Here is a 26,341-nt window from a genome sequence, read left to right as displayed (position 1 = left end):
GGCTGGAGTGCAGTGGCACGATCTCAGCTCACTGCAACCTCCGCCTCCCGGGTTCAAGCGATCCTCCTGCCTCAGCCTCCCAAGATACATGCCACCACGCCCGGCTAATTTTTTGTATTTTTAGCAGAGATGGGGTTTCACCATGTTGGCCAGGCTAGTCTCAAACTCCTGACCTCAGGTGATCCACCCACCTCGGCCTCCCAAAGCGCTGGGATTACAGGCGTGAGCCACTGCGCCCCGCCCCCTCAGTGTTGTTGACTTTACATTTCTCTTACTTTTTTTTTTAAGAGACTGTGTCTCACTGTGTTGCCCAGGCTGGCTTCACTCAAGCGATCCTCTTGCCGCAGTCCCTGGAGTAGCTAGGATTACAGGCACCCGCCACCACTCTCGGCCCCATTTCTCTTATTAAAAAAAAAAAAAAAATTGCCGTGAAATACACATATCGAAATGTACCATCTTCACCATTTTTAAGGGTAAGATTAGGTGGTGTTAGGTATGTTCACTTGTCGTGCAACCAGATTGCTGTTTTAAATAACAGCACTTAGAGATGCCGACTTCGTGCCAGGCCCAGTTTGGGACGTTAGGGACTCCCAGATGAATCAGTCGCTCCAGTGGAACTCCCTGCTGGTGGGGGAGGCACTGGCGAAGCGGTGCTGAGCGGAGTCCTGACGGCGCTGGAGCTGAGGGGCAGTGCGGGATGCCCCAGGAAGGCTCCTAGGAAGAGGGGACCCAGGGTGACTCCCCAAGGAAGCGCGGTTCCCAGGTAGAGGAGCGCATGTGAGCCAAGATCCCTAGGCCTGAGCCGTCTAGGTGTGTCCCAGGAACTGCAGGAAACGGTTGGGTGAGTCAGTGGTGGGCAGCGGGGGTGATAAGCCCCTTCGTGTCTTCGGGATGGTAAGTTTGGGGCACAGGTGAGTGAAGACCGAAGGCCAGGGGTGGACTGACACTCCGTGGCAGGCGCAGGGCCGGGCAGGGGGGCGGCTTGGGGGTGGCAAGGTTTGGGTGAGAAATGGCAGCCCATGGGGAACTACCGCAGGGCTCTGGGGCCTTCAGAGCCAAGCCCCGACGCCCCTTCCCACCTGCGGGGCAGAACTGGGGATGGCAGGGGGGAGGGTGGTTCCCAAAGGAGATGCCATCCCTGGTAAGGGGACATGGGCCCCTGGGAGGTGGGTTGGGCCACAAGGAGAGAGGCCTGAACGGCCAAAGGGAGGGGGCGTGGGGGAAGCCGCAGCATCAGACCTCTGCCTCCTCCCTCAGATCGTGAGGCTCCCTAGCCTGGCTCGGGAGACCCCGAGATCCCCGGCCGGTGACAGCAGGCGACCCCCTGCTCCTGTCAACCTCTGGGTCCCTACGGACATGGGGAAGGGAGGAGGGAGGCCCCAGCTCCTCCCCAGCTGCCGGGGAGGGGCGTGAAGACGCGCGGGGGTGGGGGGAGATGAGCCGGCGTCGCCATGACAACGAGGCCGGTGGTCCGGCCTTGGGGACCCAGGAGGGAGGGAGGCGCCGTGGCCGCGCGCGCGGGCGGGGGCGGGGGGCCAGGTCTCCCAGGAGTAGTTGGGGAACACCCGGCGATTCTGGCGGCTGCTTCCTGGTGGCGCAGAGAGCCCGCGTGTTTGGGAGTGCGTGTGTGTGCGAAGTTCTCCGGGTAAGTGTGCCAGCGCGCGCCTGGGTGTGTGCAAGGGTGTGAGCGTGCACACGTGGGCACGGGCGTGTGCGCGCGGGGGCGCCCGGCTGGATGTGTGCACACGAGTGTGTGCCGGCCCGCGTGCCCCTGCGTGTGTGTGCGCGCTCGCGTGCGCTCCCGAGCGGGTCCCGGGTGGGAGTCCGAGATCCCGCCCCCTCCCCAGCCCCGGCGCCCCTCCCCGTCCCCCGCCGCCGCGCCGGCTGCATCCTCGCCTCCACCTCGCTCACCCGCTCCTCCCCGCACTTTCTCGGCGCTCCCTCCCTCTCGGCTCGCACAGCTCGACTCCGCGCTCTCCTCGCCGGCCGCCGCCGCCCAGCCTGCGCCCGCCGTCCCCCCCAGTGCCTGGGCACCTGTTGGAGGCAGAGGCAGGTGCAGGGGGCTGGGCAGGCCGGGGGCGTGAGGGTGCGGGGAAGCGTGCCGGCTTGTGTGCGCTACGGGGGTGTTCGGCTCTCCTGCGGCTGCAATTTCTGGCTCCCCTGGGGAGCCAGAGGTGGCATCTGAGGCTGGGGTCTCCACCGTGGGCTGTGGTGAGCGAGCGGGGGAACCAGGCAGGCAGACAGGTCCTGGGGCTGAATGAGGGGACAGTGGGCAGTTGGAGCCTAGAGGGGTGGGTGACACCCTGACTAGACCAGCGCCTGGTGCAGAGGAGGACAGAGCCTCCGAGAAACAGAGGCGGGGCCCTGCAGGGCCCCTTGGGGGACAGGCAGGCTCAGGAGCAGAGGGGAGCCCGGGAGGAGAGGAAGGAGCTGGCAAGATGATACGGGGACAACCTAGAAGTGGGTGGGTGAGGACGGGGTGGTGCAACCTCGACTTCTGCGGGGAGTGGGTTGGCAGCCCAGCCCCTGTGGAGTCAGCTTGGGGTCTGCAGGGCCCAGGCCTCCCACCTGCCACCGGCTGGCACACGCCACCCTCTCCCTCGACACCTAGGAAGGAAGGCCAGTGAGGGCCCCGCAGACCGAGGAGGCCGTCGCCTGGCCCTCAGCCAGGATGGCTAGGTATGATGGGCTCACTGGCTCACACGCCCTCTCCTAGCCAGGGGTGCTGCATGAGGGGCCGCAGGGGCGATCGCATGACCATCAACATCCAGGAGCACATGGCCATCAACGTGTGCCCCGGGCCCATCCGGCCCATCCGCCAGATCTCTGACTACTTCCCCCGGGGACCAGGACCTGAAGGGGGCGGCGGGGGCGGCGGGGAGGCCCCCGCCCATCTGGTCCCCCTGGCTCTGGCCCCCCCTGCAGCCCTCCTTGGGGCCACCACGCCTGAGGATGGTGCGGAGGTGGACAGCTATGACTCGGATGATGCCAGTGAGTCTGGGGGCTTGGAGGCCCCATGTGCTGGTGGGGGTCTCCAGGCTTGCCGTGGTGGGGGGAGAGGGGGATGGGCCCTGCTGGCTGTGCATGTAGGTAGGGGAGGAGGGCAGTGGGGGGGTGGCAGGGACGGCCACCACAGCTGCAGTCAGCGTGGAGATTACAGCTTCAGCAAGGCTCAATATTCAGTATTTCTGCTGAGACACTCCACCACCCACACAGCCCCAGTTGCGGCCGAGCCAGGGACCCAGACGCACACACGCATGGGCCCACTCAGCCTCTTGCACTCACACTCGCGGGCTGGCAAGAGAGACACACAGAGCCAGTGCCCACCTGCTGGCCTGTCGCACACACCTGTCTCCATACCGACCCATGCTGCCTTTCCTCTCTCTCCAGCCGCCATGGGCACGCTGGAATTTGACCTTCTCTACGACCGGGCCTCCTGCACTCTGCACTGTAGCATCCTCAGGGCCAAGGTGGGCACTCCCTGCCACCCAAGCCCGGGCCCGGTTTGCGTGCATTCCTCCTTCCCTTCCCAGGCCTGCTCCTTCCTCCTGCCCTTGCCCCCTCCTTCTGGGCTCCTCCAGGGTCCAGCTCTACAAGAGGGACGGAGAGAGGTGCCGGGAGCCTCTAGCCCTCTCCCCTGCCCTCCTCTCCAGGGCCTCAAGCCCATGGATTTCAATGGCCTCGCCGACCCCTACGTCAAGCTGCACTTGCTGCCTGGAGCCTGTAACGTAACAACAGCCTCCTCTCGCCCCGCCCGGCCCAGCCCATGACTCCAGCCTGTGGGGCTGGAGGACAGGTATTGAGAACCTTTCATCCCCACATCCCAGGCCAATAAGCTAAAAACGAAGACTCAGAGGAACACACTGAATCCCGTGTGGAATGAGGACCTGACTTACAGTGGGATCACAGATGACGACATCACGCACAAGGTGCTCAGGTGAGGGCCCCCCCTCCCCACCACCCAGCAGCAGCTCGGGGACAGCTGACATTGTAACCGCTGGTTGGTTGATCTATGTCCCATTAAGCCCGTACCTCTCTGATGCTCAAGAACCATCAGCGGCTCCCTAGCCCCTTTGGCAGCAGGCCAAAATACTTCCCTGCCATTCCTGCCCCTCAATATCTCCTGCCTGCCAGGTGTGGTGGCTCACACCTGTAATCCCAGCACTTTGGGAGGCCGAGGTGGGCGGATCACTTGAGGTCAGGAGTTCGAGACCAGCCTGGCCAACTTGGTGAAACCCCCGTCTCTACTAAAAATACAAAAATTAGCCGGGCATGGTGGCATGTACCTGTAAATCCCAGCTACTCGAGAGGCTGAGGCAGGAGGATCACTTAAACCCGGGAGGCAGAGGTTGCAGTGAGCCGAGATCGCACCACTGCACTCCAGCCTGGGTGATGGAGACTCCATCTCAAAAACAAAACAAAGTATCTTCTGCCCCTCAAACAGAGTACTCCCTTCTTCCAGCTGGCCAGTTCCACAACTCCTGAACTTTTCCTGTTGTTTTCTATCTGGAAAGCTCCTTCCTGCCAGCCTAAATTCCACTCATCTGAGGTTCAGTCCAAGCTCTGCCCCCTCCCAAAAACGTTCCTGGGTTGCTGAGACCCCTTCTCAGAGCCCTTGGCTTAAGTCAGACCTCTGCAGCTTTGGTCTGCCCCTTCCGTGCCTTGAGTTCCCCTAAAATCTCTTAAGGAGTGAAGTCTTCAGGGACAGGGAACTTGCTCCGTCATCCTAGGAGATGGAGATGTAGGGAGAGTACTCCCTCAATTCAGGTGGCAGGCAGCGAAACCCAGGCTCTGGAGAGACCTCTGCCTTTGTGCTTGGATTTGCAGCTGGGACCTTCCCTGATGGTCAGGGCTGTGCGGCAGAGAGGCCACCTTGGTGTCAGCTATTCGGGTGGAATGGAGGGGAGGCCAGAGGCCAAAACCAGAATGAGACCAAAAAATGAGCACTCACCAGGGACCAGCCCAGGCTTAGCATTTTCACATTTCTTTCTTTCCCTTGACTATCTCCATTTACAGATGGGAATTGAGGCATAGGGTGATCAAGTGACTTGCCCAAGGTCACACAGGTGGCTCAGAAGTGGCAGGGCTGGGATCTGCCCATCCTCCATGCCACAGATGCCCAACCTGGTAGTGGGTCACTGCGGAGGCAGGGCAGGGGCTGCAGGAGGACGGGTGGCTGGAAAGCAATCATTTCTTAGTGAGTCCCTGTGGGGCTGGCTGTCTGCTGCATGCAGGAAAAGGACGGGGGTTCCTGAGGAGGCGTGGGGTACTTGTCTGGCTGCCCAAGGCTCCAAGGCCCTTCTAGCTCTCACGGCCTGTGTCTATGGCCACATCCACCGTGGTGTTCGGCTCCTGCCCCCAGGCCCTGAATGGAGGCAGTGAGCAGCGTGCTCCAAGATTTCTGAGGGCTTCCCACAATGGCTGAGCATGTCCTGATGGACCAGGGACAGCCGGGTGGCTGCAGAGGGAGGGACAGAGGAATGGGCAAATCTGCTTGTCCTTCTCAAGTGCCAGCCTGTCTTCCAGATGAGACATAGTGTTTAGGGCAGAGCTGGGCTGGTCCAAGGCCCTTCCTACACCCCGGAACGGGGCTCAGGTACCCCAGGGGCCTTGACACTGCAGTTCCCCACCAGGATCGCTGTCTGTGATGAGGACAAGCTGAGTCACAATGAGTTTATTGGGGAGATCCGCGTGCCCCTCCGCCGCCTCAAGCCTTTGTTTCTTGAAATGCACAGATTCCTTGGACATCCCTGAGAGGTCAATCATGAAAGTCAACTTGGTTTTCTCCCCCTCATTTGGGTTCAGAATTTAAAGTCCACACACACAGGCAGTAAGATGATATAGATAAGGACCTCATCACTCGGTTTCGGATGTTAAAATGTCTAGGTGGGTTAGGGGTGATTTGAGATCACACAACCTTGTGCCACGAAGAGGAATTCCCAGGCCAGAGGGAGACATTTTATTGCCATGTTATGATCTTATCATTGAGTTGAAAGGCAATCTTGTTTCATTTTGGATTCTTTCATATGTTTATGTCTTATAAGGGCACTTTGAATTTCCAAGCAAATAATAATTTTGAATTAGCTTTTAATCATTGACTTCTAGCACAGTTATATGATCAGAAACATGCTGTGTGATTTGATTGCTCTCAAATATATTGAGATTTGCTAGAACAAAATAAGTCAGGTTAATTTTTGTAAGTGTACCATGCATGCTTAAAATGAATGTATCTACATTTGTTCCTGAGATACAGGTTGATGGACGGATGGCTACATGGATGTGATGGAGATGGTTTACTATCAGGACCTTCCGCATCCTGCTGATGTTTTGTTGCTTAGGATATGAGTGGCTGAGCGGAGGCTGTAAAACCTGGCACTCTGCTTGGGTATGAGGTTCTTCCTGCCATCCTGCCATCGTTTATTTTTTATGTTTTGTCGCCAAAAGTGACCTTGAGGAACCCTGGGAGCTCAGGAAGGAAGGAGCGCCCAGAAGCAGGGACAGGGAGCTGGTTGGGGAGGACCAGAAATCAGGTTTGTGAAGGTTCCAGAGAGGACCTGTCCTTGGGAGGAGAGTGGGAGAGTGAGATGGGGGAGGGGTCATTGGAATGATGCGGGAGCTACTTGGCATTGTCCATTGTGAGGCACCACCGGGGTCATCAGGGATTGGTGGAGAGGGAGTATAAAGCCCCAGGGTTGCTAAGGGAGGGCCCAGACCGAAGAAGGTTTGGTGGATAGCAGAACCTTTGTCTCCCTCTAATTGCTCCTAAGCCTCACGCTCCCTTGCCCCGCGTGTCCTGTTGCTTCCCTGATCTTCTCCGTGACCTGTAGCTAAACCTTCCACCAGCGCTTGAGAACTTAATTTGAACCGGATCCTTTCCCAGACCCCTTTCTTCTTCTTCTCCTCCTCCTCCACCTCCTCCAGGTGCCCAACAGCCCCTTCTCCTCCTTTCCCTTCCCTTACTTCCCCCCTTCCCCTGCCCTTCCCCTCCCCCTCCCCTCCCCCTCCCCAACTCAGATCCCGGTCCCCGTCCCCTTCCCTCCCCCCCGCCCTAAGCCACCTCCACCTCTGTCCTGGCCGCCTCAGGGTGCCCTGAAAGGACCAGGACATGCGGGTGTGGTGGATGCTCTTTTGGCTCCTCTTTTTGCTCCTGCTGGAATTTATCAGCCATCAGTGCATCTCTGTGAGTAGACGCTGGACCCGTGGGGTTTCTTCCTTTTTACTGGGCTGTGTCACGCGGCATGAAATTACACAGCTCAGGCCTGTAATCCCAGCACTTTAGGGGGCCGAGGTGGGCAGATCACTTGAGTCCAGGAGTTGAAGACTAGCCAGGGCATCATAGCGAAACCCCATCTCTACAAAAAATTCCAAAAAAGATGAGTTGGGCCTGGTGGTGTGTACCTGTTATCCCAGTTACTGGAGAGGCTGAGGTGAGAGGATCGCTTGGGCCCAGGAGCTGGACGTTGCAGTGAGCCGAGATGGCCCCGCTGCACTCTTGTCTCTAACAAACAAAATGGACCAAAACAAAGTGAAATGTCATTTGATTTGTGTCATCTGGTTTGATGACTTTTTTTTTTTTTTTTTTTTTTTTTTAGACAGAGTCTCACTCTGTCGCCCAGGCTGGAGTGCAGTGGCAAGATCTCGGCTCACTGCAACCTCCGCTTCTGGGGTTCAAGCAATTGTCCTGCTTCAGCCTCCTGAGTAGCTCAGATTACAACGCCTGGCTAATTTTTGTATTTTTAGTAGACCACCACGCCTGGCTAATTTTTGTATTTTTAGTAGAGACGGGGTTTCACCATGTTCGCCAGGATAGTCTCCATCTCTTGACCTCGTGATCCGCCTGCCTCAGCCTCCCAGTGCTGGGATTACAGGCGTGGGCCACCGCGCCTGGCCAAAATATATAACCTTAAGTGTAAGTTTACTAACTTTGGAAAGTACATACACCAGCATAAACCAACCCCCCTTCAAGATCTACATTATTTTATTTATTTATTTATTTTTTGAGACAGTTTTTCCCTTGTTGCCCAGGCTGGAGTGCAATGGGGCAATATCAGCTCACCGCAACCTCTGCTTCCCAGGTTCGAGCGATTCTCCTGCCTCAGCCTCCCGAGTGGCTGGGATTACAGACATGTGCCACCACTCCCAGCTAATTTTGTATTTTTAGTAGAGATAGGGTTTCTCCGTGTTGGTCAGGCTGGTTTTGAACTCCCGACCTCAGGTGATCCGCCCGCCTCGGCCTCCCAAAGCGTTGGGATTACAGGTGTGAACCACCATGCCCAGCCAAGATCTACACTATTATGTCACCCCAGAAAGTGAACTCTCACTCTTCCCAGCCAGTCTCTTTCTTATCATAGGTTAGCTTGCTTATTCTGGAATTTCGCGTATACAGATGCATGCCATGCCATAGGTACTCTTTTGTGTCTGCTTTGTTCTGCTCAACACCATGTTTCTGAAATCATTACCATTGTTGTATGGTTCTCTAACTCCATCATTTCCATTTCAGACTCAGCATATGCTGAGTTCAACCTGTTGAAGGGCTATCTCTGTTTAATTCACCATCTTGAAAGAAACATTTAAAATTGAGATGTCTTCAAGAATATATAGTTAAATCCTGAGGAATCCATGTAGAAATGTTATCACAAGCTGTCTGAACTTACTCAGGGGAAGTCTTCGTCTTCACTCACATAAGAGTCTAATGGAATTAATATCAACAATCTTAGAGAAATCCCACACTATTCATGCCATTTTCGTGATCTCCACCTTGGTAATATTTTTTTTATTTTTGAGACAGAGTCTCGCTCTGTCACCCAGGCTGAAGTGCAGTGGTGCGATCTCGGCTCACTGCAACCTCTGCCTCCCAGGTTCAAGTGATTCTTCTGCCTCAGCCTCCCAAGTAGCTGGAACTATAGGCGCATGCCACCATGCCCTGCTAATTTTTTGTATTTTTAGTAGAGATGGGTTTCACCGTGTTAGCTAGGATGGTCTCAATCTCCTGATCTCGTGGTCCACCCACCTTGGCTTCCCAAAATGCTGGGATTGCAGGCGTGAGCCACCACGCCCGGCCCACCTTGTTAATTTTTAAGCACTAAAATTTGATACTTATTTGTGAATGAAGTAATCTCTTCATTGTATTTTTTTTTTTTACTTATGCTGAGCTTTAAATGACAAAGATTCCTATAATCCAAGAGAGAAGTATTATTTAGAGGGATTCTTTTACCATGTGATATATAATAAATGCATCCAATGCTATACATCAATTTAAAAAACAAGTAAATAACTTTAAAGAAAAGATAACTACTGGCCAGGTGCAGTGGCTCACACCTGTATTCCCAGCACTTTGGGAGGCCGAGGCAGGTGGATCATGAGGTCAGGAGTTGGAGACCAGCCTGGCCAAGATGGTGAAACCCTGTTTCTACTAAAAATACAAAAATTAGCCGAGCGTGGTGGCAGGCGCCTGTAATCCCAGTTACTCAGTAGCTGAGGCAGGAGAATCGCTTGAACCCGGGAGGTGGAGGTTGCGGTGAGCTGAGATCATGCCACTGCAATCTAGCCTGGGTGACAGAGCAAAACTTTGTCTCAAAACAAAAAAGAAAAGAGAAGATAATTACTTTATACTTAGCTTGTCTTACCCATGAGTGACGGGCTGCATGTGGCCCAGGACAGTTTTGAATGCAGTTCAACACAAATTTGTAAACTTTCTTAAAACGTTAGGAGATTTTGGCCAGGTACAGTGGCTCATGCCTGTAATCCCAGCACTTTGGGAGGCTGAGGTGGGCAGATTACCTGAGGTCAGGAGTTCGAGACCACCCTGGCCAACATGGCAAAACCCCATCTCCACAGAAAATACAAAAATTTGCTGAGTGCACTGTCAGGCACCTGTACTCCCAGCTACTCAGGAGGCTGAGGCAGGAGAATCACTTGAACCTGAGAGGCAGAGGTTGCAGTGAGCCGAGAGCACACCACTGCACTCCAGCCTGGGTGACAGAGTGACACCCTATCTCAAAAACAACAATCAAAAACAAAAACAAAAAAATGGCCGGGCACGGTGGCTCACACCTGTAATCCCAGCACTTTGGGAGGCCGAGGCAGGCAGATCGCCTGTCAGGAGTTCAAGGCCAGACTGGCCAACATGGTGAAACCTCATCTCTACTAAAAATACAAAAATTAGTCGGGCATGGTGGCAGAGACCTGTAATCTCAGCTACTCGGGAGGCTGAGGGAGGAGAATGGCTTGAGCCCAGGAGCTGGAGGTTGCAGTGAGCCGAGATTGCACCACTGCACTCCAGCCTGGGCGACTGAGTGGAGCGGAACTCTGTCTCAAAAAAAAAAGAGGTTTTTTTTTTAGATCATCAGCTATTGTTAGTGTTAGTGTATGTTATGTGTGGCTCAAGACAACTTTGCTTCTTTTAATATAGGCAGGGAAGTCAAAAGATTGGATATCCCTGCTTTATACCAAGAAAGACAACACCCCACATTTGCAATGCCTAAAAACACTACCAGCCATCTGAAAAAACATGTGACTTCTAACTTCTGTTCTTTTTTGTAGCAGTGGAATCCCACAGTGATATCTGAGGGATGTGGTTACCTTTTGGAGGAGGTTGACGGTTTCTAAGGATGATTCTTTCTGAGTGAAATATTGTCAGTGTCATTGACCTTTTCATTATTTCAACTATTATTATTCCAGGTTATCAATACTCTGGCTGACCATCATCACGGTGGGACTGACTTTGGTGGAAGTCCTTGGTTAGGTATCATTATTGAATTTCCGACAAGTTATAAAGTTGTCATTACCCTCTGGACAGTTTACCTTTGGGTGAGTATACTAACTTTCTGTAGAGGTATACTTGTAATCACAAATAAGAATAAATTATATAAAACAATTCACGTTTCTGGACTTCATTATGAATATGTGGTTTTACCCAAAAAATCAGGGAAATGATTTATTAGCATAAGAATTATGAAAATATCTACCATTTACATTACGAAAATTAAATAGGTCAGTGTTTGTTTAATAGAGTGTCAACAGAGCTTTTGGTCAAAAATAAGTTTTTTTAACCTTTGTGCTATTTGTCACAAATGGAGTATGAGGTTTCGTCACTTAAATAGGAAATTCTTTGTAAACTCTTCTGCTTTATAGTTCTATCGTATGGGTGGAAGGAAAGCTTCCAGTCTCCTCTCTGAAGATTCACTGCAGAAATGAGCTGACAACAGACAGGTTAACAGGAAAAGAAAAACATAGAACAGGCATAAACATGGGAACCAGCTGAAAAATGAGACTGCTAGAAGGGCTGGATGGTTGATGCTTAAAGAGCAGCCTCTTCTGAGGGGAGAGGGAGATAGATGGAGATGTAGGCCATTTAGAGGGGCAGCAAATGATTTTTAGGGGAAATGAAAGAGCCCAAGGAACAAACAATTGGCCTGAGACAAAGTTCCTCTGAGGTCATAGGGACGAGGTGACAAACTGCCGGAAGGTGAAGGGCAGAACTGCACTGCATCTCATGATGCAGAGAAAGCCCCAGAGAATCTCTTAGAACTGCCCTCCAAGAGAATCAATGAAAAGTGTGTCTGGGCAGGGTAATTTTGAATGACATCATTCAAAGTGCATGTTCCCACTTGCAACTGGAGAGAGATCAGTATGTCAAAAGTCTGTACTTGGTAAGAATTTGGCTGCTAAGTTGTGCCATAATTTGTCTTTTGAGCCTTTTTTCCTTTGGGTAAGTTGAGCTCTACATTTTGTCTTGCCATTCATGACAGTAAAAATATGGTTGTCTGGGGGCTGAACCTCCTTCTGAACAATGATCCAAGATAAAAGTACTAATACCACAATGCTTTTTTATATTCAAGGGAAGAGGAAGTATGTTTCAGTTTTACCACCTAGATAATTACACGTCATTTGGCACTGCCTTTCAAGATATGTAGAAAACAGAAAATATATGAGTTATGAAGATATCTAGGCACATTTAACATTCTCTATGCCACTTAGTCCTGAACAGAGAATTTTCGGTATAAATTGGAGGAAGCTTTTTTTTTTTTCTTTTCTCACCCCCAAGACGAGTCTCCCCCTGTTGCCCAGGCTGGAGTATAATGGTGTGACCTCGGCTCACTGCAACCTCCACCTCCTGGCTTCAAGTGATTCCCCTGCCTCAGCCTCTCAAGTAGCTGGGATTACAGGTGCCCACCACCATGCCCAGCTAATTTTTGTATTTTTAGTAGAGTCGGGGTTTTACCATGTTGGCCAGGCTAGTCTCAAAACCCGACCTCAAATGATCCACCCACCTCAGCCTCCCAAAGTGCTGGGATTACAAGCGTGAGCCACCACGTGAGCCAGGGGAAGTTTTTAAATTTACCACTTTTTAACAATTCCATTTAGGAAAGTTCAGTTGAGCTGTTGGACTTGGACAACTTCACACCTCTCATCTTTGTCGTTGTCATCTAGTCATCTATACCATTACCTCCTAAGCAGGGACATCATGGGTGCCATGAAGCATTCATGCATGATGGCATTTCTTCGCTTCTCATTTCTTCATGTGTTTGACATTTCTCCTAGCTCCAAACTGGGCCAGCTACCTTTCCTATGAAATCTAGCAGTAGCTGTGGGATTGACGTGGTTGCTGTTTTCATCTTTTTAGATTACCCATTGCTTCTCTTGAAATCCTAGTACATGATTTTTTTTTATCCTATGTGCAGAAATCAGGAAAAAACAAATTCTACAAAGAATTTGAAAGATATTATTTCAGGCCAGGTGTGGTGGCTCATGCCTGTAATCCCAGCACTTTGGGAGGCTGAGGCAGATGGATCACTTGAGGTCAGGAGTTCAAGACCAGATGGGCCAACATGGTGAAACCCCATCTTTACTAAAAAGACAAAAATTAGGCAGGCATGGTAGCAGGCTCCTGTAATCCCAGCTACTTGGGAGCCCGAGGCACAAGAATCACTTGAATCTGGGAGGTGGAGGTTGCCGTGAGCCAAGGTAGTGCCACTGCACTTCAGCATGGTTGAGAGTGACACTCCGTCTCAAGAAAAAAGTCATTTCAATGACTACCTCAGGAGATTCATAGGTATCTGACCCACATCTGAGATGGGATTTGCATTGCATTTTAGCTATGATGAGAACAAATATTTAATATCTTCAAAGATTAAAAGCATACTGTGATAATATGGAAATCTTGGTGGGAATTCAGTCATTAGTGAGAATGTTTTGCGTTAAGTTCAAACCAGCCTCAATGAAGCTGATGTGAGGGAAGGGAAAGTGAACTCTGAGTAGAGCAGGGACAGAAGGAAGATGCTCCAGTGCAGATCAGGAAGGAGCAGGGGGTGAAATGTTACAAATTCTAGAACTCAGAGAGCTGAAGGTAATTACTTCCTTTTCAAGTTGTGAAACATGTTAACCTGTGGTAAAATACTTATAAGATGATAATTACCATCTAACCGTGTTGAAGTGTACAGTTCCGTTGTGTGAAGTATATTCATGTCATTTTTTTTTTTTTTTTTTGAGACGGAGTCTCACTCTGTCACCAGGCTGGAGTGCAGTGGTGGGATCTTGGCTCACTGCAACCTCTGCCTCCTGAGTTCAAGCAGTTCTCCTGCCTCAGCCTCCCAAGTAGCTGGGACTACAGGCGTGCATCACCATGCTCAGCTAATTTTTGTATTTTTAGTAGAGATGGGGTTTCACCATGTTGCCCAGGATGGTCTCCATCTCTTGACCTTGTGATTCACCCGCCTCAGCCTCCCAAAGTGCTGGGATTACAGGCGTGAGCTACCGCACCTGGCCTATTTTTTTTTTTTTTTTTTTCGAGACAGAGTTTCAATTTTGTTGCCCAGGTTGGAGTGCAATGGCACAATCTCAGCTCACCACAACCTTTTCCTGCTGGGTTCAAGTGATTCTCCTGCCTCAGCCTCCCGACTAGCTGGGATTACAGGCATGCACCACCATGCCTGGCTAATTTTGTATTTTTAGCAGAGACAGCGTTTCTCCATGTTGGTGAGGCTGGTCTCAAACTCCCGACCTCAGGTGATCCGCCTGCCTCGGCCTCCCAAAGTGCTGGGATTACAGGAGTGAGCCACTGTGCCAGCCTCATGTCATTCTTTGTGTGTGTGTGTGTGTGTGTGTGTGTGACAGAGTCTCATTCTGTCGCTCAGGCTGGAGTGCAGTGGTGTGATCTTGGCTCACTGCAACCTCCGCCTCCCAGCTTCAAATGGTTCTCTGCCTCAGCCTCCCGAGTAGCTCGGATTACAGGCGCCCCTGCCATGCCTGGCTAATTTTTGTATTTTTAGTAGAGACGGGGTTTCACCATCTTGGACAGGCTGGTCTTGAACTCCTGACCCCGTGATCCACCTGCCTCGGCCTCCCAAAGTACTGGGATTATATGCATGAGCCACCGTGCCCAGCCGTCATTCTTATATTATTATTTCCTAGTTGTCTTTCCTGAAGACTATCTTCCAGTCTGAAAATGGACATGATGGATCCACAGATGTACAGCAGAGAGCCTGGAGGTCCAACCGCCGAAGACAGGAAGGTATGGCTCTGTTGGAGTCCCCATAGTGTGGAAATGAGTTTGCCCTGGAAAGGGAAAGAACAGCTTCTTGCCCTCAGGTTTCTCACCTTCTCCTCTCCTCACTCTCACCAAGGGCTGAGGTCCATTTGTATGCACACAAAGAAAAGAGTTTCTTCCTTTCCAGGAAATAAAATTGGCCGGAAAGACATCATTACTCTATGGAGACATGTGAAAACAAAAGTTATGCCTAAAATCCGTAAGATGAAGGTGACAATGAAAATCAACCATCATGACAAAATCAATGGAAAGAGGAAGACCACCAAAAAACAGTAAGATGTGCCTTGACACAAATACTGTTGTATGAACCATGTGCCAATCAAAGTAGACAACTGTAAAGTCCTTGAGAATATTTTCTACAATATTTGTGGCAAATTCAGTGGGTTCAAAATTGAGTTTGTCCTTTCTGCTTCATTAGTTTAAGCTGTATAATTCCTTTCCCTTCCTACATTCTTGTTTGTCATTTTTTCGGGGGAAGAGGAGTTGCTAGTACTGGCATTGGTTTTCCTTTCTCTCTCTTTTTTTTTTTTTCCTGAGATGGAGCTTTGCTGTTGTTGCCCAGGCTGTAGTGCAATGGCACAATCTCAGCTCACTGCCTTTTGGGTTCAAGCGATTCTCCTGCCTCAGCCTCCCAAGTAGCTGGGATTACAGGTGCCCACCACCACGCCCAGCTAATTTTTGTATTTTTACTAGAGATGGGGTTTCACCATGTTGTCCAGGCTGGTCTCGAACTTCTGACCTCAGGTAATCCACCTGCCTCAGCCTCCCAAAGTGCTGGGATTAGACGCGTGAGCCACCACAGCCAGCCTTTTTTTTTTTTTAATTTTGAGATAGAGTCTTGCTCTGTCACCCAGGCTGGAGTGCTATGGTGCAATCTTGGCTCACTGCAACCTCTGCCTCCCAGTTTGAAGCAATTCTGCCCCAGCTTCCCGAGTAGCTTGGATTACAGGTGTGTGCCACCACATTTGGCCAATTTTTTTTTTTTTTTTTTTTGAGACAGAGTCTCACTCTGTCACCCAGGCTAGAGTGCAGTGGCATGATCTTGGCTCGCTGCAACCTCCACCTCCCAGGTTCAAGCGATTCTTATCCCTCAGCCTCTTGAGTAGCTGGGACTACAGGCATATGCCACCATGCCCGGATAATTTTTGTATTTTTAGTAGAGGCGGGGTTTCACCATATTGGCCAAGCTGGTCTAGAACTCCTGACATCATGATCCGCACACCTCAGCCTCCTAATGTGCTGGGATTACAGGCATGAGCCACCGTGCCCAGCCCAATATTTGTAATTTTAGTAGAGACAGGGGTTCACCATGTTGGCCAGGCTAGTCTTGAACTCCTGACCTCAGGTGATCTGCCTACCTCAGCCTCCCAGTGTGAGCCACCACACCCAGCCTGGATTGTTGAATTCAATGCTTGGGTCATCTCCAGATTCATTTTCACGGTCTTTCATGTTTTGGTCATATTACATTGTATTTTGCTGCCATATGACTGATCTTTTTTTGTTAAATGTGAGATACTTGTTAAAAAATATTTAGCAATGAATTGAGGCCTAGTAGCATGTTATCTTGCTGCAGAAGAGATGGGAGTCTACTTCTGGGGGATGGTCAGGGGTCCTCCATACAGGCTGCAATTGAGGTCGTCGGTGCAGGCTCAGTCCCTACAAAGGCCAGGGTATTTCCTGTCCACCTCTATTCTGATGCATGACTCTTCCGGGTCTCAACCAGTGCCAGTGGACTTCAGTATGGGTCGCTTTCATTGGCAGACCCTCAATCCACTTGTTTTCCTTCTAATCCCACGCATGTGTGCAAAAGCTGCTGTGCTTCTTTGCATCTCAGTAGTTCCTTCTGGAATTCAGCAATGAAACTCAGGGAAATGGGTTCCAAATGCGAGGCTGACTTTCGTCCTTGGTTTCCTTCTTCTCCATCTTCACCTCATGTCTGTTTACTGCCATGTTAGCAATTTGATGTATTCAATCATGGGTTTTATATTCTGTTTGGTGTCCCCCATTGTTCTCATCGGAGATCAGAAGCTTCAGATGCACTTATGTCAACTCAAGAGTAGAATGCTTCCTTAGCTTCCCTCCGGAGTCAGGTTTTGTGTTTCTAGTTCCCAAGTGCACAGCAGGAGTAGTGATGTCCTCACTGGCTTCTCATTTGCATTAAACTGTGAGCTTCTTTAGCGTGGGGACAGGACCCTGCTCCCATTGCATTCTCAGCACCTCACCACACACTCCTTGTTGGAGGCCACTCCAGACAGAATGTGCTGAAGGATGCCCTGTGGTCAGAAACAAGTTCATTAACTTTCTCTTTGAAGTGTTTTTGTCCCTGTTTCCTAGCGTTCTGGGAATTTTACACATCCTTCCTATAAAACCAAGTATCAGGTGAGATCCTTAGGATCAGGACCACGAATCAAGTGGTGTGAGGGCAACACAGCAAACTTACCCTTTTTAGGCCGTTTCCTTTTTCTGCCCTCAGTCTCTGTGAACTGAACCTTGTTAAAGTCAGTCAACACCAGGGTGGATGGTTTGCCGTTGTCACCTATTTTCAGGACATAACACCCTGACTTAGGAGCCATTCCAATCATTTGTAATTCAATAGATGCGCCCAGCATTCAGATTGCCTTTTCTCTCAACCAGGATCTTTAAAGTCGATGACAAGAGTTCCAGTCCTGAATCATGGCAAAGTGCAGTAGTGAACTGCGGGGTTAATGACACCATATTCTGGAAGGATCTCTCTATGGCTGATGGTCTCAGTTCCGGCATCAGCCTCTGACTGAGAATCAGGTCTCACACAGGAGGAGTCAGATGAGGAGCAATCCTTTGCTTCCGATGGAGTTAGTTGTGATGAATTGGTGAGGTCTGGTTTTTCACACTGAACTAAAATGAGCTTTCGCTGTGTCAAGCACAAGACTGACCCCAGAAACACACATAGTGCACCTCATAGAAGCTTTTAATAGTCTTTATGTTTACTAAAGAATAGGACTAACTATGGGACTATGAAGATGAGCTGGAAATGACAGGTGACTTGCCAGCAGGCCAGAGTGTGACTTTTTTTTGTCCCTCAATGGGAGGTGTCAAGTCTCCCTTCAGTTGTGAGAATCAGTTGGTTCATTTGTGGAAAGGTTGCAGGGGGGATCTTTGAATCACAGCCTTCAGATGCCAGAAGGGCAGAGGGAATCCCACACGGGCTGGTGGATCATGTGTGTGCATTTCTCTCCCTTCTAATCTGAGGAAACTAAGCATGAAAGAATGTGAGCATGCAGAAAAGGAGAGGTAGGTATCAGAGGCAGAGGAAAATGGGAAATTGGATATGAAAGAAATACACACCTACAAGTGAGTTCAGAAACTGAACCCCACCCTCCTGGGAAACGCCCATTGGAGTGTTGTTTTTAACCTTTGTACAATGTTTAGACCCAGTAAATGCAGAAATAGAAACAAATGGTCAGAAGACATATCGTGAGAGAGAGAGAGAGTTCACAAAACAGAAAACAAAGTACCTTAATATTTACCAGTGACCAAAAGATGTGAAGTAGCAAAACATCTCCTGACCCCATTGCCAGCTAGACTGTGTGGAAACTCGGTTCATACCAGCCATTCTAGGGGTGGGGTGAGTTGTTGTCATCCTTAGGAAAGTGTGTTGTTGTAGGATCAACCACATCCTTCAAAAGGACTATGCCTGTTTATAAGCCCAGCTGTTTCTGCCCTGTGAAACACGGTAAGGATATTAATACAAAGACAATACAGCTTTATGATAAAAGATGCTCAATGAAGGATGAATTAGGGATATACTGAGAATGGCGAAGGAAACTATCATCTCAGAAGTCAGCAGGCAGTAAGCAAGAGGAGGAATCAATATAGCAACAGTTTGGATCAGACTGTACAGTTTTTTTGTTTTTGTTTTTCTTTTTGTTTTTCTGAGATGGAGTCTCGCTGTGTCACCCAGGCTGGAGTGCAATGACGTGATCTTGGCTCACTGCAACCTCCGCCTCCCAGGTTCAAGTGATTCCCCTGCCTCAGCCTCCCGAGTAGCTGGGATTACAGGTGCCTGCCACCACGCCTGGCTAATTTTTTGTATTTTTAGTAGAGAAGGGGTTTCACCATATTAGCCACAATGGTCTCAATCTCCTGACCTCATGATCCATCCGCCTCGCCCTCCCAGAGTGCTGGGATTACAGGCGTCAGCCACCGTGACCGGCTCAGACTGTACTCTTATAGCCATCTGAAATACGTTTTCTAGGTATAGATAGATTGTGTAAGGGTACAGTTGTGAGGATAAGAGAAACATGGCAGATTATTTAAAATCATCCTGAAAGTGGTGCTTTATCTGATGAAAGTGATTGTAATCCATGGGAAAATGTTTCAACGTGCGCGAGAGTTGCGGCGGCGGGCAGAGGACTACCACAAATGCAAAGTAAGGAGCTTCCTCCCCGCAGTTGCAGGATAGTTCAGTGCTGATGCAGATGATGCCACGGCCCTTAGACTCTCAACATTCAATTTCTCATGTGTTGGCTTTTTCAGATCCCCCCTTCTGCAAGAAAGCCTCTTTGCAACTGGGTAAGTTTGCTTGTTTTCCTTGCTTTTGGACATAGTCTGCCAGGTCAGGACATGGATACATTTTTCTCCCTACAGCTCTGTGCTCAAGCCCTGCAGAGGGAGATGGCAGAGAGAAAGGCTGCCTACAAGCATCACAGTCCCATCCCTGTTGGTAACCGTGTTGTGCAAAAACACTTTCATCCCCACCCAGTGGGGCCCCTGATCTAATATTCTAAGTGTCAGAGGTCCCGTATTTGTAATAGCAAATGGGCCCTGACTGTAAATTAGTGAAGAGTGAATGTAACTTATTACCCACAGGGACAATTCCAAATGAAGGCCTTAAATGATGCTCAGCTAAGCTGGTTCTTGTGTGGCCTCTGTACCTTCAAAAGCTGCCGAGTCCTATGATTACACGTGATGGGACTTGTACACTTGAATTGAAACACAGTTTTAAAACTTGCTTTGTTTAGAATTCCCACCTCATTTTTCCATGGACAAAAGTATTCTTCATGTCCTAGTGCACTTACAATTTGGTATTACCTGGGAGTGAAAAGAAATATTATAGCCATGCCTAACTGACTTCTTGAGAGAAGATTGTTCTGTCAGAAAACCCTCTCCCAGTTCCCCTGCAGCTCTTCAGGAATCCACATCTCTCCAGAGCTCTTTGTTCTCATGGGTGGCACCTCCAGAGTGAAGAAGATCCTTTGTCAAGAAGGGAAACAGAGGGGAAATGAGAGGGTCCTGCAGGCAGAGCTGGAATCAACTTCCACTCTGCCTCTTGCAAGCTGCGTGACCCTGGGCACAATTTCTCCTTCCTCTGGAAACCTCTGTTTTCTTAGATTTGGAGCAGGGTGGTCACACTGACCTTGCAGAGTTCTGAGAATCAGAGACAGAACATAAAAGGCCTGGAAAACATTCTCCAAAAAGAAGCTGCAACATGTGTGGACAATGGGCTTTTCATGCCTCTCTTACTGTCTCTTACTGTCTGTTGACCTGGTGCAAGAAACATGCTCTGGTGATGGCTGTGAGGGAGGAATGAGGATAGACATAGACACTCCTGTGTCTCAAACATGCTTCTTTATTACTCTGTTATGACTCTGTCTTCCCTGGGGCAGGACCCCAGCCTGCCTACATTTGCAGACAGACATAGTGGCATGTGGAGACAACAGTGTGTCCCAATGACTTTTCTTTACCCCCCAGCTGTCGGCAGTACTCAGTGGAAGGGTGATATTATGACACTGATACTGCTATTTTGAAACCCGGAGGATGGAAAGGTGCAAAAATCTATCACCAGCAACAGAAGGTGCAGACTGTGTTGGTGGCGGTAATTTTGTCCATCAAATGGATATGTGTGAAAACATTCCCTCCTTTGTCCCTACAGGTCAGAATGGCGGCAGCGGAGCATCGTCATTCTTCAGGATTGCCCGACTGGCCCTACCGCACAGCTGAAACTTTAAAAAACAGGATGGGCCACCAGCCACCTCCTCCAACTCAACAACATTCTATAACTGATAACTCCCTGAGCCTCAAGACACGTGCCGAGTGTCTGGTCTATCCCCTTCCACCCTCAGCGGATGATAATCTCACGAAGCCTCCCGAGTGTCTCCTCACTCCTCTTCCACCCTCACCTCCATCCTCAGCTCCACCCTCAGCTCCACCCTCAGCGGATGATAATCTCAAGACACCTCCCTTAGCTACTCAGGAGGCTGAGGCAGAAAAACCACCCAAACCCGAGAGGCAGAGGGCCGCTGACGTGGAACCACCACCGAAACCCGAGAGGTGGAGGGCCGCTGACGTGCAACCATCACGGAAACCCGAGAGGCGGAGGGCCGCTGACGTGGAACCACCACGCAAACCCAAGAGGCCAAGGGCCGCTGACGTGGAAACATCATCACCCGAACCCAAGAGGCGGAGGGTCGCTGACGTGGAACTACCACGCAAACCCGAGAGGTGGAGGGCTGCTGATGTGGAACCACCACGCAAACCCAAGAGGCTGAGGGCCGCTGACGTGCAACCATCATCACCCGAACCCAAGAGGCGGAGGGCCGCTGACGTGGAACCATCACCAAAACCAGAGAGGCGGAGGGCCACTGACGTGGAACCACCACTCAAACCCGAGAGGCGGAGGGCCGCTGACGTGGAACCACCACGCAAACCCGAGAGGCGGAGGGCCGCTGACGTGGAACCACCACTGAAACCCGAGAGGCGGAGGGCTGCTGACGTGGAACCACCACCGAAACCCGAGAGGCGGAGGGCCGCTGACGTGGAACCACCACACAAGCCCGAGAGGCGGAGGGCCGCTGACGTGGAACCACCACCGAAACCCGAGAGGCGGAGGGCCGCTGACGTGGAACCACCACCGAAACCCGAGAGGCGGAGGGCCGCTGATGTGGAACCACCACCGAAACCCGAGAGGCTGAGGGCCGCTGACGTGGAACCACCACGCAAACCCAAGAGGCTGAGGGCCGCTGACGTGGAAACATCATCACCCGAACCCAAGAGGCGGAGGGTCGCTGACGTGGAACTACCACGCAAACCCAAGAGGCGGAGGGCTGCTGATGTGGAACCACCACGCAAACCCAAGAGGCCGAGGGCCGCTGACGTGCAACCATCATCACCCGAACCCAAGAGGCGGAGGGCCGCTGACGTGGAACCATCACCAAAACCCGAGAGGCGGAGGGCCGCTGACGTGGAACCACCACTCAAACCCAAGAGGCGGAGGGCCGCTGACGTGGAACCACCACCGAAACCCGAGAGGCGGAGGGCCGCTGACGTGGAACCACCACCAAAACCCGAGAGACGGAGGGCCGCTGACGTGGAACCACCACCGAAACCTGAGAGGCGGAGGGCCGCTGACGAACCACCACGCAAACCCGAGAGGCGGAGGGCCGCTGACGTGGAACCACCACTGAAACCCGAGAGGCGGAGGGCCGCTGACGTGGAACCACCACGCAAACCCGAGAGGCGGAGGGCCGCTGATGTGGAACCACCACCGAAACCCGAGAGGCGGAGGGCTGCTGACGTGGAACCACCACCGAAACCCGAGAGGCGGAGGGCCGCTGACCTGGAACCACCACGCAAACCCGAGAGGCGGAGGGCCGCTGACGTGGAACCACCACGCAAACCCGAGAGGCGGAGGGCCGCTGACGTCGAACCACCACCGAAACCCGAGAGGCAGAGGGCCACTGACGTGGAACCACCACGCAAACCCAAGAGGCCGAGGGCCGCTGACATGGAACCATCATCACCCGAACCCAAGAGGCAGAGGGTCGCTGACGTGGAACCACCACGCAAACCCAAGAGGCCGAGGGCCACTGACATGGAACCATCATCACCCGAACCCAAGAGGCGGAGGGTCGCTGACGTGGAACCACCACGCAAACCCGAGAGGCGGAGGGCCGCTGATGTGGAACCACCACCGAAACCCGAGAGGCGGAGGGCCGCTGATGTGGAACCACCACCGAAACCCGAGAGGCTGAGGGCCGCTGACGTGGAACCACCACACAAACCCAAGAGGCTGAGGGCCGCTGACGTGGAAACATCATCACCCGAACCCAAGAGGCGGAGGGTCGCTGATGTGGAACTACCACGCAAACCCGAGAGGCGGAGGGCTGCTGATGTGGAACCACCACGCAAACCCAAGAGGCCGAGGGCCGCTGACATGCAACCATCATCACCCGAACCCAAGAGGCGGAGGGCCGCTGACGTGGAACCATCACCAAAACCAGAGAGGCGGAGGGCCGCTGACGTGGAACCACCACTCAAACCCAAGAGGCGGAGGGCCGCTGACGTGGAACCACCACCGAAACCCGAGAGGCAGAGGGCCGCTGACGTGGAACCACCACCGAAACCCGAGAGGCGGAGGGCCGCTGACGTGCAACCACCACCGAAACCCGAGAGACGGAGGGCCGCTGACGTGGAACCACCACCGAAACCCGAGAGGCGGAGGGCCGCTGACGTGGAACCACCACGCAAACCCGAGAGGCGGAGGGCCGCTGATGTGGAACCACCACCGAAACCCGAGAGGCTGAGGGCCGCTGACGTGGAACCACCACGCAAACCCAAGAGGCTGAGGGCCGCTGACGTGGAAACATCATCACCCGAACCCAAGAGGCGGAGGGTCGCTGACGTGGAACTACCACGCAAACCCAAGAGGCGGAGGGCTGCTGATGTGGAACCACCACGCAAACCCAAGAGGCCGAGGGCCGCTGACGTGCAACCCTCATCACCCGAACCCAAGAGGCGGAGGGCCGCTGACGTGGAACCATCACCAAAACCCGAGAGGCGGAGGGCCGCTGACGTGGAACCACCACTCAAACCCAAGAGGCGGAGGGCCGCTGACGTGGAACCACCACCGAAACCCGAGAGGCGGAGGGCCGCTGACGTGGAACCACCACCAAAACCCGAGAGACGGAGGGCCGCTGACGTGGAACCACCACCGAAACCTGAGAGGCGGAGGGCCGCTGACGAACCACCACGCAAACCCGAGAGGCGGAGGGCCGCTGACGTGGAACCACCACTGAAACCCGAGAGGCGGAGGGCTGCTGACGTGGAACCACCACGCAAACCCGAGAGGCGGAGGGCCGCTGATGTGGAACCACCACCGAAACCCGAGAGGCGGAGGGCTGCTGACGTGGAACCACCACCGAAACCCGAGAGGCGGAGGGCCGCTGACCTGGAACCACCACGCAAACCCGAGAGGCGGAGGGCCGCTGACGTGGAACCACCACGCAAACCCGAGAGGCGGAGGGCCGCTGACGTCGAACCACCACCGAAACCCGAGAGGCAGAGGGCCACTGACGTGGAACCACCACACAAACCCAAGAGGCCGAGGGCCGCTGACATGGAACCATCATCACCCGAACCCAAGAGGCAGAGGGTCGCTGACGTGGAACCACCACGCAAACCCAAGAGGCCGAGGGCCACTGACATGGAACCATCATCACCCGAACCCAAGAGGCGGAGGGTCGCTGACGTGGAACCACCACGCAAACCCGAGAGGCGGAGGGCCGCTGATGTGGAACCACCACCGAAACCCGAGAGGCGGAGGGCCGCTGATGTGGAACCACCACCGAAACCCGAGAGGCTGAGGGCCGCTGACGTGGAACCACCACACAAACCCAAGAGGCTGAGGGCCGCTGACGTGGAAACATCATCACCCGAACCCAAGAGGCGGAGGGTCGCTGATGTGGAACTACCACGCAAACCCGAGAGGCGGAGGGCTGCTGATGTGGAACCACCACGCAAACCCAAGAGGCCGAGGGCCGCTGACGTGCAACCATCATCACCCGAACCCAAGAGGCGGAGGGCCGCTGACGTGGAACCATCACCAAAACCAGAGAGGCGGAGGGCCGCTGACGTGGAACCACCACTCAAACCCAAGAGGCGGAGGGCCGCTGACGTGGAACCACCACCGAAACCCGAGAGGCAGAGGGCTGCTGACGTGGAACCACCACCGAAACCCGAGAGGCGGAGGGCCGCTGACGTGGAACCACCACCGAAACCCGAGAGACGGAGGGCCGCTGATGTGGAACCACCACCGAAACCCGAGAGGCGGAGGGCCGCTGACGTGGAACCACCACGCAAACCCGAGAGGCGGAGGGCCGCTGACGTGGAACCACCACTGAAACCCGAGAGGCGGAGGGCCACTGACGTGGAACCACCACCGAAACCCAAGAGGCGGAGGGCCGCTGACGTGGAACCACCATGCAAACCCGAGAGGCGGAGGGCCGCTGACGTGGAACCACCACCGAAACCCAAGAGGCGGAGGGCCGCTGACGTGGAACCACCACGCAAACCCAAGAGGCGGAGGGCCGCTGACGTGGAACCACCACGCAAACCCGAGAGGCGGAGGGCCGCTGATGTGGAACCACCACCGAAACCCGAGAGGCGGAGGGCCGCTGATGTGGAACCACCACCGAAACCCGAGAGGCAGAGGGCCGCTGACGTGGAACCACCACGCAAACCCAAGAGGCCGAGGGCCGCTGACATGGAACCATCATCACCCAAACCCAAGAGGCAGAGGGTCGCTGACGTGGAACCACCATGCAAACCCAAGAGGCCGAGGGCCACTGACATGGAACCATCATCACCCGAACCCAAGAGGCGGAGGGCCACTGACATGGAACCATCATCACCCGAACCCAAGAGGCGGAGGGTCGCTGACGTGGAACCATCACGCAAACCCAAGAGGCCGAGGGCCGCTGACATGGAACCATCATCACCCGAACCCAAGAGGCGGAGGGTCGCTGACGTGGAACCACCACGCAAACCCAAGAGGCCGAGGGCCGCTGACATGGAACCATCATCACCCGAACCCAAGAGGCGGAGGGTCGCTGACGTGGAACCACCACGCAAACCGAAGAGGCCGAGGGCCGCTGACGTGCAACCATCATCACCCGAACCCAAGAGGCAGAGGTTGAGTTAGCTTGGAACAGGCCATTGCACTCAAGCCTGAGCAATAAGAATAAAACTGAGTAGAACAAAATAAAAAAATCAAAAAACAAAACAAAACCCACACTCCAAAAACAAACTAACAAAGAATAAATAAATAATATAAAAATAAAATAAATACTGCAGTCCTTATGTTATTGCTTTGTTTCGATATCTGGTATGATTGCCTGAGGGACCTGAGGTTTTTAATCATGGGGGTTGTTTTAATCTTTAGAAGTGGTTGGTTATGTAAAATATTATTTTTTTTTTTTTTGAGACTGGATTTTGCTGTGTCACCCAGGCTGGAGTGCAGTGGCTTGATCACAGCTCACTGCAGCCTCAACCTCCTGGGCTTCAAGCAATCCTCCTGCCTCAGCCTCCCAAGTAGCTGGGATCACAGATGTGTGCCACCACGCCTGGCCAATGTTAAAAAATCCTTTAACTTTTGTGTAGAGATGCACTCCTGGACTCAAGCGATCCTCCTACTTGTCCCGACCACCAGCCCCTTTCTGATAAACACTTACACTGTTTATTATCTGATGCCATTTCTATCTTCTTCCTTGTCGTCCAGACATCAAATAATTAGGTTTCTTCAGAGTTTTCTTTTTCAAGTGCTCAGTGTTAAAGATCACTCACATTAGGGCCAGACACCACGGCTCATGCCTGTAATCCCAGCACTTTGCGAGGCCGAGGCGGGCAGAGCACTTGAGGTGGGGAGTTTGAGACCAGCCCGGCCAACTTGGTGAAACCCCACCTCTACTGAAAAAAATACAAAAATTAGCTGGGCGTGATGGTGCATGCCTGTAGCCCTAGCCACTTGGGAGGCTGAGG

The 26,341-nt window shown here is 52.6% G+C and overlaps 2 protein-coding genes across 4 annotated transcripts; both read left to right on the top strand.

The window, feature by feature from the left end:
- The first annotated feature begins 1,553 nt into the window (after positions 1-1,553).
- Positions 1,554-3,933, top strand: LOC115931070 (double C2-like domain-containing protein alpha). The gene is made up of 4 exons (XM_063699553.1): positions 1,554-2,053; positions 2,721-2,991; positions 3,391-3,470; positions 3,654-3,933. Exons 1-4 carry the CDS (start codon positions 1,736-1,738, stop codon positions 3,768-3,770), a joined length of 786 nt encoding a protein of 261 aa, XP_063555623.1. The 5' UTR covers positions 1,554-1,735; the 3' UTR covers positions 3,771-3,933.
- A 2,516-nt stretch (positions 3,934-6,449) lies between these two features.
- Positions 6,450-25,666, top strand: LOC129527600 (titin-like). Of its 3 annotated transcripts, XM_055365494.2 has the most exons (8): positions 6,450-6,530; positions 7,084-7,180; positions 10,681-10,809; positions 14,413-14,512; positions 14,676-14,820; positions 18,896-18,956; positions 19,064-19,099; positions 20,460-25,666. In XM_055365494.2, the coding sequence occupies exons 2-8, from the start codon at positions 7,106-7,108 to the stop codon at positions 25,503-25,505; spliced, it is 5,592 nt and encodes a 1,863-aa protein (XP_055221469.2). In that variant the 5' UTR covers positions 6,450-6,530; positions 7,084-7,105; the 3' UTR covers positions 25,506-25,666. The 3 variants fall into 3 exon arrangements, with proteins under 3 accessions (XP_055221469.2, XP_055221468.2, XP_063555622.1); XM_055365493.2 differs by lacking the exons at positions 6,450-6,530; positions 7,084-7,180; positions 10,681-10,809; positions 14,413-14,512; positions 18,896-18,956 and having other exon boundaries at positions 14,738-14,820; XM_063699552.1 differs by lacking the exons at positions 6,450-6,530; positions 7,084-7,180; positions 10,681-10,809; ... (1 more) ...; positions 14,676-14,820; positions 18,896-18,956 and adding an exon at positions 17,770-17,878.
- The last annotated feature ends 675 nt before the right edge of the window (positions 25,667-26,341 follow it).

Source organism: Gorilla gorilla, chromosome 18 (genome assembly GCF_029281585.2).
Source record: "Gorilla gorilla gorilla isolate KB3781 chromosome 18, NHGRI_mGorGor1-v2.1_pri, whole genome shotgun sequence".
In the NCBI taxonomy this organism is placed as follows: domain Eukaryota; kingdom Metazoa; phylum Chordata; class Mammalia; order Primates; family Hominidae; genus Gorilla; species Gorilla gorilla.
This window is presented reverse-complemented; position numbering and strand designations above follow the sequence as displayed.

Bases quoted from the DNA above. Each gene is read 5' to 3' on its own strand.
- LOC129527600 (XM_055365494.2), top strand. From the start codon at position 7,106: ATGCGGGTGTGGTGGATGCTCTTTTGGCTCCTCTTTTTGCTCCTGCTG. The intron at 10,810-14,412 runs GTGAGTATACTA...ATTATTTCCTAG, and splicing joins TCTGGACAGTTTACCTTTGG to TTGTCTTTCCTGAAGACTAT. The intron at 14,513-14,675 runs GTATGGCTCTGT...CTTCCTTTCCAG, and splicing joins CAACCGCCGAAGACAGGAAG to GAAATAAAATTGGCCGGAAA.
- LOC115931070 (XM_063699553.1), top strand. From the start codon at position 1,736: ATGTGTGCACACGAGTGTGTGCCGGCCCGCGTGCCCCTGCGTGTGTGT. The intron at 2,054-2,720 runs GTGCAGGGGGCT...TCTCCTAGCCAG, and splicing joins CCTGTTGGAGGCAGAGGCAG to GGGTGCTGCATGAGGGGCCG. The intron at 2,992-3,390 runs GTGAGTCTGGGG...CTCTCTCTCCAG, and splicing joins CTATGACTCGGATGATGCCA to CCGCCATGGGCACGCTGGAA.